Consider the following 10,286-nt stretch of genomic DNA (forward strand, 5'->3'; position numbering starts at 1 on the left):
TAATGCAATGACATTTTCCTGTTTTTAATTCAACGATATTTCATTGTTAAGCTTGTAACTCCTTTTTTAAGTGTTTTATTTTGGTGGTGGTTGTTTTTGATAAGGCACTTTTGTAGCCACTCGTGTTGCGGGGTCCTCGCAGGTAGCTTCCTGGTCCACGTCGAGGAGATAATTTTTCCCGTTTTTGTAGTTTGTCACGCAATGACACTTGTTTATTTGTACCTATACGACACTGCGATCACTTGTTCATCACTTCAGCTTCAGCGATAGCTCGGTGGCCGAGGACGTTTTTGACATTTGGACGTCGTTTTAAACGGTAAGCTGCAAGTAGTGTAGCTTAAGCTAGACAGCTAAACGTATTAAGTACAAGCATCCATGCCGGATTCTTTTCTCTGGTGCCTATAATTGTCCTGGACAGGGTCTAGTACCTATGTCCAGAGTTCTGCTGCCGGAATTTGCAGAAGCTCAACGCCCTGGCAGCACATCCTCATGCACCTTTCGCTAGTTCCCAAGTCTAGTCTTCAAGGGCTGCGCCTGCAGCTATTGAATATTTTTAGAATTGAGTATCCTGCTGATTATCCAATAGATGAATTGAATAATCAGTTACAGTTGATTTTTTCATTATTGAACACAATTACATATATTTATGAGTTGCAGGCTATTATTGTTGTCTTCTTGGGCCCGCCATTGTGTCATTGCACCGTAGAATCTGTGACTTTGAGTGTGTTTGGATGAATGCAGTTGGATGGTTGGTGGTGGTCGGAGCGGGCGTAGGCGCAGAATGGCAGCCACGCCTCCTTCAGACTGTCTCGGGGCAGCTGTGGCTACACAAGTAGCTTACCACCACTGGGGTGTGACTGGAGTGAACAGATAATGTGTGCAATTGTGAAGCGTCTTTGAGAGTCTTGAAAAAGCACTATACGTGCGATGCATTACTATTATTATGGGTTTAAAAGGCAGAGCTTAGCCAGAGGAGTGACAGAGCTGTCTTCAATAAAGCGATTGGAAAGTGCATTGTTGACTGTGTTTATCCCTTGACTATTTGCAGGGGTATTACAAGAGGTAACTCGTGACGGTAAACTTAGACTATATCAAATCAGCTATCATCGTAATGTTAGTTTGTGTTGGTGATGGTTGATGTGCTGTTGTGTTACACATTGCACTCTCATCTTCTTTGTTACATGTGAAATGATCCCAAACTTTGGATATTCTATGGCGTTTATGGACTCAAGTGATGCATGTGACTGCAGTAACATTATAGTCTGTGTGGACAAAAACATCCCTGAGAAGCTTCAAGGCAGAGATTTTGCCTTGACATTCTTTTGTAATTGGATTATTTGTTTTTTGCCTTTATTGTTTGCAGCCCCTCTTCAAACTTCTCCTAATAACCCATACAGTGATCCCCCGTTCATCATGGGAGTTACCTTCCAGACCCACATGCGATAGGTGAAAATTCCCGGAATATATAACAAACTTTTTTTGGAACAAGGTTAAATACCCTGTATAGTGAATCCTTTGCTTTGTTTTTAATTACATTACACATGGTTGAGGATCATTGCTGCAAAAGTGCAAAAACTAACAACTATGCAGTACTGGCGTTAAACTGATTTTCACCATTTCAGTTTTCCTGATTTATTTATTTTTTTTGGGGGGGGGTCTTATTTACTTTTTAAACAATTAATATAGGGGATTATTAACATTTTGAGGGTGTGTCAGTCACATTTTTTCGCTGTTCGCGGCAGGGCTTGGTCCCTCGGTTATTATGATTATTTTGTCTGCTACTATTTATTTCAGTTAATCTCAAAGTGTGGCACGATATGCAGTCTGTTTTTTGATCATTTTAAGGAAAATTCTGTCGTGTTCTTTATTATTATATATTTGTTTCCTTTTCAATGGCATCTTCACTTTGTGTTGTTGATTTTCTCTTTCATTTCCATCAGCACGCAAAATGTCCTGGTTTGCCGAGATTGCCGGCAAAGCCGAAAACTTCCTGAATCAAGTCGACCAGGGTGCTGCCACCGCCTTGAGCAAGAGTCAGACCAATACATCGTCCCTCAGGTCCTACTACGACGGAGACGGCGCGGCGGTCCTTCCTGAATGCGAGGCGGAGACCAACGCCACTTCTCACCATGCGTCAAGCTTTATCTCTTCAGCAGCAGGCAACATCAAGAAGTCTGTGTCTGCTCCTGTGACCGCTTCTGTGCACAATCAAGCACCGGGCAGAACTTCCAAGGCCCCCACCTCTGCCTCCTCATCTTCCTCCTCTGGCTTTGTGAAGCGCAAAAAGAGTGCTCACGATGTGGACGACGATATGCTCTTTGACTTTTTGAACAGCTCGGAGCCGCCAGTCAGTGCCCGCCGCGACCCCAGAAGGGATGCTAGCGTCAAAGTGGCGGTCGCAGAGGCTAAAAAGCCGGCTCCGACTCCTCCGACCGCCGAATCGTCGCTCCCGTCCACGCCGCCCTCGACATGCGCCGTGTCCCGGGCGTCCAGCCTCGGCTCGCTGTCTGCTCACAGCATGAAACCATCAGAGGAGAGCTCCACGAACGAGCAAAGCCACGGTAAGGCACACCATTTTTTAAAGGCGTGGACTTCCTTTTTGTCAGAGCCTGCCCTACCCGACGTGGCGCCCTCTCCATGGGCTATTTACATACGGTTTCAAAAGCAAGTGAATTTATAACATTTCACCCAGTTTAGAATATAAAATACAATTTTAAAAACATTGAATTATTTCTAAAACATACAAATGAAAAACCCTATTTGATTCTTGTTGTTTACCATGTTTTTTTCTAACATACATGTTAGATTATATGCAATTTATTATTATTTTTTTATTTAGCTGATGCAAATAAGCAGTAAAACTACATCATTATTTTTTCAATTGAGTTGTACAGGTTATAGATGGTGAAATTTTTTTTTTAACTGATTTATCTTGATCTATTTTTTTATATCACAAGAATCTGGCTTTTATACAGGTGTGTACACCTTTTATATCCACTGTAAGAGAAATGCAAAAAAAAATAATGACTCAATCATAAATCAGAAACAAAGATACTTAAATCAGTATTTCATAATACAAATATAATAAAAAAAATTCTACTAAAATGTACTTGGTGTATATGTATTGCAAGAAAATATTGTAATCTCCATATTTGATCAGTTTTTTAGTTTTTATCCAAAAGTAAATTTTTAAGTGATTTAAATTTACAAAAAAAGCAATTTTTAAAAAATATTTAAAATTAAAAAAAAATCACAAAAACAATTTAACTTAAAACATGGGAGTTTAAATAGACAAATTATTGTTTGTAAGAAAAACTTTTCTTTATATTTTGAAATTTAAAAACACTAAAACTTAAATAAGTATTTATTACAAGAGAACAAAAAGGTTAAAATCTCAAAATGGTGTCCCACCCATCCATCCATTTTCTGAGCCGCTTATCCTCACAAGGGTCGCGGGCGCGCTGGAGCCTATCCCAGCTATCATCGGGCAGGAGGTGGGGCACACCCTGGACTGGTTGCCAGCCAATCGCAGATACAAACAATACAACAAACAATACAACCATTCGCACTCACGTTCACACCTACGGACAATTTAGAGTTGTCAATTAACCTACCATGCTTGTTTTTGGGATGTGGGAGGAAACCGTAGTGCCCGGAGAAAACCCACGCAGGCACGGGGGAGAACATGCAATCTCCACACAGGCGGGGCCGGGATTTGAACCCCGGTCCAGTCGTACACCGTGCCGCCAAATTGTATCCCAAAGACCTTTTTTCATTGTAATTTTTTTTTAATGAAAAATAAAAGTTTCATAACGTTTGAAATAAGATAAGAAAAATCCGCAAAACTTAAAATATATTACAATAAAATCCAATAAAATACTGTTGCAGTCCAACAAAAAGGTTAAATTAATTTGTTTGTCATCTTAGCCAGTCCAGACTCAGCTGAGACTTGCGACTCGGGCTTGGCTGCCCCTCAGGAGTCCAGCCGACCGGAGTTATGTGGTCCCCCAGAGGAGCCACAGGGTCAGGTTCTGTCCAGCCTGCGTCTGGAGAACCAACTCCTGCGTAGTGAGGTGGCCTCACTCAACCAGGAGATGGCCTCGGTTATCCAGAGATCAAAGGACATGCAAGAAGGTAAGACTCATTTTATTGATTAATACAAGTTTCCCAGGGAGTTTTTAAAAATGTATGTTATTTATTTGTGGCTTCTCTAGTTCAAAGGGTGTCCCCCCTGATGTGCGCTGCTTCCAGGAGGAACATAATTACGAACAGAGTGGAACTTGTTTACCAAAGCTGTCAGTGTTGCCAAATTTAGTGACTCTTCTGACCCCTCTCGCGATTATTTTTCAAATACACGACTAGAAACAGACTAGGTGGACGGAAGCATTGTCACATTGTTTTCCGTAGGAGCCCGTTGGATCGCGCTAATCATTGCCAAAGAGACAATACAAAAATGCGGGTCTCAAGGTGAAAACAGTTGAGAACAACTGCTTTAAACAACGGATTGAAAACAAATGGTGCAGCAACAACGTACCCTAACAATATACCACTACTCACATATATTCATATATCCTTTATCCTCTGCGTAGAACTACTAATATCAGTGCCGTACTGATGATCGAAGAGAGGAGTTGAGGCGTTATTATGAATCCCACTGAGTTCTAGGCAGGACACCTACAAGAAGGTAAGCGATGGTGAATTTTAAAGAATAATTTTTTCGATCTGATCCCTGTTGTCACTCACGCAGAACTGAGCCACGCTCGGCTACGCGCCGACAAACGGAACGCAGAGCAGTCTCAGAGCGACCGTGCGTTGCGTGGCCTGCGCTCGCAGGTGGATGACTTGAACGAGGCGCTGGCCGCCAAAGACGGACAGCTCGCTGTGCTCAAGGTTCGACTAGACGAGGCCGACCAGCTCCTGAGGAGCCGCAGCGTGGCGCTAGAGGAGGCGCAGAAGGAAAAGTCCAGGTACGATATTTATTTTTATGTCAGGAGCATTTATTTTTATTTATTTATTTTTTTTTATATAAAAGAAGTGTCTAGGATACCACTGTTCTGTTTAGGATCTTGGAGGACCACACGGAAGGTAGCAGCATGCACTCCCAAGCTCTGGAGAGCATGTACGACAGGTTGCGACAAGCCGAGCAGGCCGTCAGGAGGGAAGAGGACCACTATCGACAAATGCAGGTGATGCATTTTCATTCTCTTTAACTTTTTGACGCGACAACTGTGCATTTGTAGCCGAGAGGCTCATTTATGGACAGACCAATTTGATTTGTTGGTTTAGAGCGAATACACCGGCCGCCAGTCGCGGCTGGAGTGCGAGCGTCAGAGCCTGGCTGAGGCGTTGACTGTGGCGGAGATGCGCGCCGTGGAGGAGAAGCTCCGCGTGGACAACCTCCAGCAGCAGCTGAGGAGCGCCAAGGCTACCGCTGAGGCCGCCAAGGACGAGCTGCAGGACTACAAGCACAAGGCGTCGCGCATCCTACAAGTAAGCAGCACTCGGTTCATTTCATATGGCAGTGGTTCTCAACTGGGGAGTTGGGACCCAAAAGTGGATCACGGTCAGGGAGTAAAAAAAATAAATAAAAAATTACATTTTGAGGTTACGAATGGGAGGTCACTGATGGTGTAGTGGTACACTCGCCTGACTTTGGTGCAGGCAGCGTGGGTTCAGTTCCCACTCAGTGATGGTGTGAAAGTGAGTGCGAATGGTTGTCATTGTCTATATGTGCCCTGCGACTGACTGGCGACCAGTTCAGGGTGTAGTCCGCCTTTCGCCCGAAGTCAGCTGGGATAGGCTCCAGTGTCCCGCGACCCTAACCAGGATAAGCGGTGTTGAAAATGGATGGATAGATGGAGGTTACGAATGGCACGCAGGGAGCTACTTTGGGCGGCGGCGGCAGAATCCAGGGACACGCAGTGCAAGAAGGATTGCTCAGTTAGTGCCTTTCTGTTTTTCATTGGGTTGTTCAATATTTGCGGCCGAGAAGTCTTTTTATGCAAATATTTCCTGTAATTTTCTTTATTGTTCTTTACCTCTATTAAAGTGAGTACTCTCATCTTGGCTAAAGTAGGACAATGCGGGTCACAGGGTGATAACAGTTGAGAGCCACTGATTTATAGGATGTGTGTGTCTAATGGCAATCAACGTTAAGTCCAAAGAGAAGCTGATCAGCAGCCTGAAGGAGGGCTCCGGTTTGGACACGCTAGACGGCAGCGGCGCGGCGGCTCTGGAGATGGAGGAGCTGCGCCACGAGAACGAGCTGCAGAGGGAGGAGATCCAGAAGCTGCAAGTCCAAGTGCACTCTCTCCGGACTGAATTACAAGTGAGAGAAAAAGTTACGTCTGATATACGGACCTGAGTGGGAGATTCAGGAAAACGGGTTAAAAAAATATGCGAATAGGTGAATTCGCAAGTAGCAACTTAATCCTGGGGGAAAAAAAAAAAAAAAAACACTTGCTGGAAAAAAATGTTGACAGAAATAAAGCAATTCCCTGAAGGGGACAAAAGAGTTTATCATTATCATGATCATGTCTTTGTCATTTGCTTTTTCTATATGGGGGGGAGGAGGGGTGGAAAAGCAATTCAAATTGGAAATCAGATTTTTTTTTTGGGGGGGGGGGGGTGGTAAACAAAACAAAAACCTTTATTTTAAGGCCATATCTCCCAAAGTTAGTCTGATATGATTAACTTGATGGATGGGGAACTCGATGTATGGCTTCAACCTGTAGGATTTGGAGAGCCAGTCCCTCGCTGAGGCGGAAACGTGGCGGCAGCAGACGGCGCAGTTTGAGGAACAGCAGGCGGCGCTGAGCCGCGTCAAACAGGAGCTGGAAGCCGAAGTGGAGCGGCACAAGCAGGTGGAAAAGGGATTGATGATGTCACGTCGTCTCAAAATGGAGCTTTTGAGGTTTTTGTCAAACTCTTCGTATTTTTCCCAGGAACTGCAGTATGTGGAGGAAGAGCACAACCACGCCAAAACCACCCTGCAGACCCGAGTCAAAGACAGAGAAGATGAAATTCAGAAACTCAGGAATCAGGTTGGTCTGAACACATTCCATTCACATTGTCATTTTGGTGGTGTGTTTTTTTTTTTTTCCCCTCAACAAACAGATCTCATAAGGTATTCCTGTCTTCTATTTTATTACTCATTTTCAATTGTTATTCTTTAATTATTTTCTTGTTGATTTAAAACTTGTTTTGGTTTTTCAGAAATTAACCACAAAAGATCTTAAAATGTATTTTTTAAATTGTATTATTAGATGTTTTTTCCTGTATTCTTTATAATTATTCATTTTAAATAATTGTCTATATTTTTATTATTGTTATTTATAATTTCAAATGTTATTTGTTTTTTTTTTTAGTATTTATTCAGAATGTATGTAATTTGAAACTTTTATTCCCAAGATGTCAGCCACAAAAAGATCTTAAAAGGTCTCCATGTTCTAGTATATTATTCATTTGAATTATTTTATAGATTGTTTTTATTTTGATCATTTCAAATTGTACTTTGAATTTGTGTGTAGTTTCACAGTACTCAACTGCAAAACAAGTTATCCGCATGTTTATTTGACAATGAATTTTGTTATTCGTTGTAATTCTTTGTTTTTGTTTTTTAAAGAGTTTTAAGTCAATCACAAAAATGTCTTGTCCAATTTATTTGTTTTATATTTTCATTTTCTTTGTATTATTATTTTCTTCTTTGTTAAACTCCTTCATTGCAACTGACAGCTACAGTATGTCAAATGTGCCATTATGCAATATGCTTATTAACTGGAAGGGCTGGCGGTGAATGAGTTAATTTTTAACTTACATTTTCATTTTTTGTGTTTTTTTTTTCTGGGTGGGGGGGAGTCAACCCCTTGCAGTAATTAAAAAATAAAATAAAGAATTTTAATGGTGTACCCCAACTTCAGTTTCATATCCACGTGCATGCTGATGCTTATTCTTTTCTTCCAGTTGACCAACAAGACGCTGAGCAGCAGCAGCCAAACGGAATTGGAGAACCGCCTGCACCAGCTGACTGAGACGCTGATCCAGAAGCAGACCATGCTGGAGGCTCTGGGCACGGAGAAAAGCTCACTTGTCTTCCAGCTGGAGCGCCTGGAGCAGCAGCTGAAGAACACCCAGGGGGGTCCGAGCACTGGAGGACCCGCCATCAACATGAGCGGCGTGGAGGGGCCGGGTAACCTCTCGCGCTCGCCACTTTTGACCACCAATTAAGTTGTCATATTTCAAAACTTTTTTTTTTTTTCAAACTTTCAGGGGCCAGACAGAGGAACATTCCGGTGCTTTTCAACAATGAAGAGAGTCCTGGTATGTATGGGAAAGTGCAAAAGGCAGCCAGCACCATTGACCGCTTCAGGTAAAAGCGCGAGTCCTGAACAGACTGCATTACCCGCAGTCCACTTTGGTTTGTGCCTGGTGATTCAGTATAGTTTCGCTTTCTCTCATTCCAGCATCAGATTGGGGATCTTCTTGAGACGCTACCCCATGGCCAGGGTTTTTGTCATCTTGTACATGGCAAGTATTTGTTTAAAACCTTTCTGCCAGGCTTCAATTGACCCTTGTCAAAATTCTAGAAAAATATTTTGGAAATTGAAAAAAAAAAATTATGATAAAACTTTTTCTGTGTTCAGTACTCGTGAATTATTGTATGAATCCTGGTAGTAGTTTAGCAGCATAGGATATACAGTATAATATAGACATATGATAGAAACGAAGAAGCCGGTCACAACTGGTCAGTAAGATGCAGTCATAGCAGTCGTTATTTGCAGAATAGAAAGAATACATATGAGTATTGTTACATTGTCTGTCTACATGTGTTGCTGCGCCATTTGTGATGAAATATCCATTGCTTAAAGGATTAGAGCTACTGTGACGATGCGAGTTTCATTAACCAGTTTATGGCGTACTGCAAACGTGCCTTGGGTCACATTGACCCGTGAGCACATTTTGGCGCAGCAGAGAAACGTAAATGCAAACAAAGGAGCGTTAAGACTCTTGGATCAAAGCTGTGGTTTCCACCCCTTAACCTGTTGACTGTTTTTTTTAACAGGCGGTACTACATCTCTGGGTGATGATTGTGCTCCTGACCTACTCTCCGGAAATGCACCATGGCCGTCCTGACGGAAGCTAGATGAAAATGTCACTGGCTGCTGAACTGCGGGGGCTCTGGGATCTGACTTTTTTTTTTATTAAAATTTTTTGCACATACAGACACTTGCTGATTTATTCATTCTCCCATTACTCAACTGACAACGGCATTACGTTTTATACAAAATTGCTGAGAGGTATTCAAGTTTTGTCTCATGAACGGTAATTGGGATAAAAGCTCCCCGGTAGCTGTTCTTCCTCCCCTGCTTTCATTGTCTTTAGAGATTGTATTTAACAATGTAAAAAGATTATTTTAATAAATGACTTAAACAGTAAAGAGTTGTACTGAAATTAATTCAGCGCTCAAGGTAAGTATTTGTCCTCATATCAATTATGCAATTTTTTAAACGGTTTTGTATTTTATGATCATAATTATTTTTTTTTTTACATGGGTATTTGGTACACTGAAAATGTTCATAGGTCAATGTGACCTGCTGTATTTAACCATTGAAAAACATTTTTTTCAATGTTTGTGATAAATGGAACATCCCAGAAATTAGTTATACATAAAATGTTGTATTAAAATGTTTGGGATTTTGACATTAAAACCTTTTTTTTTTTTGCCCCACATTGTGTGATGATATGTGTGTGTGTAAATTTGGGGTAAACTAGGGTGTTTGTTGTTTAACTATATGAATGGCAAATAATACACTTTGCAAAAAAAAAAAAAAAAAGGGGTGTCAGAAATCTGTAATTAACCCGTCATTATTTTAATATTTTCTGGCCTCCCTGAGCCCTACCTTTAGGTTCATTGAAGACTTAATCTCAACGTGTGTCAGTATGAGTGTGACTGGTCGTTTGTCTATTTGTGTCCTGACATTGGCTGGCGACCTGTTCAGGGTGTATCCTGCCACTTGGCCCAAAATCAGCTGGTATAGACTCCAGCTCACCAGGGACCCTTATGAAGACAAGCCACAAGTGTTGTATATGGATAGATTGATTGATATTATAGTTCTCAACTATGTTTCATACATGGATTGTCACCACCCATACACACAGGCATCATACAAAATCTTGGAACCGGATCCGCACCGTAATCTTAATTATTTCTTCCTTCACCCACATGTCACAATTTCTACAATGATTCGGCGAGATTAATTAAATGATTTTAGAGTCATTTTGCTAGT

General features: G+C 41.7%; 1 protein-coding gene across 2 annotated transcripts; it reads left to right on the plus strand.

Moving 5' to 3' along the window:
- Positions 1 to 132: 132 nt before the first annotated feature.
- golga5 (golgin A5) lies at positions 133 to 9,424 on the plus strand. 2 transcript variants are annotated; one of them, XM_061696063.1, is made up of 14 exons: positions 133 to 316; positions 1,364 to 1,446; positions 1,941 to 2,561; positions 3,928 to 4,134; positions 4,748 to 4,967; positions 5,063 to 5,186; positions 5,287 to 5,490; positions 6,158 to 6,328; positions 6,735 to 6,863; positions 6,945 to 7,043; positions 7,963 to 8,188; positions 8,269 to 8,368; positions 8,463 to 8,526; positions 9,062 to 9,424. In XM_061696063.1, exons 3-14 carry the CDS (start codon positions 1,949 to 1,951, stop codon positions 9,140 to 9,142), a joined length of 2,238 nt encoding a protein of 745 aa, XP_061552047.1. In that variant the 5' UTR covers positions 133 to 316; positions 1,364 to 1,446; positions 1,941 to 1,948; the 3' UTR covers positions 9,143 to 9,424. The 2 variants fall into 2 exon arrangements, with proteins under 2 accessions (XP_061552047.1, XP_061552045.1); XM_061696061.1 differs by lacking the exon at positions 1,364 to 1,446.
- Positions 9,425 to 10,286: the final 862 nt, after the last annotated feature.

Source organism: Phycodurus eques, chromosome 14, assembly GCF_024500275.1.
Source record: "Phycodurus eques isolate BA_2022a chromosome 14, UOR_Pequ_1.1, whole genome shotgun sequence".
NCBI classification, from domain to species: Eukaryota; Metazoa; Chordata; class Actinopteri; order Syngnathiformes; family Syngnathidae; genus Phycodurus; species Phycodurus eques.

Excerpts from the sequence above, each read along its gene's own strand:
- golga5 (XM_061696063.1), top strand. The coding sequence starts at position 1,949 with ATGTCCTGGTTTGCCGAGATTGCCGGCAAAGCCGAAAACTTCCTGAAT. Across the intron at positions 5,187-5,286 it reads ACCACTATCGACAAATGCAG|AGCGAATACACCGGCCGCCA; the intron begins GTGATGCATTTT and ends TTGTTGGTTTAG. Across the intron at positions 8,527-9,061 it reads TTTTTGTCATCTTGTACATG|GCGGTACTACATCTCTGGGT; the intron begins GCAAGTATTTGT and ends TTTTTTTAACAG.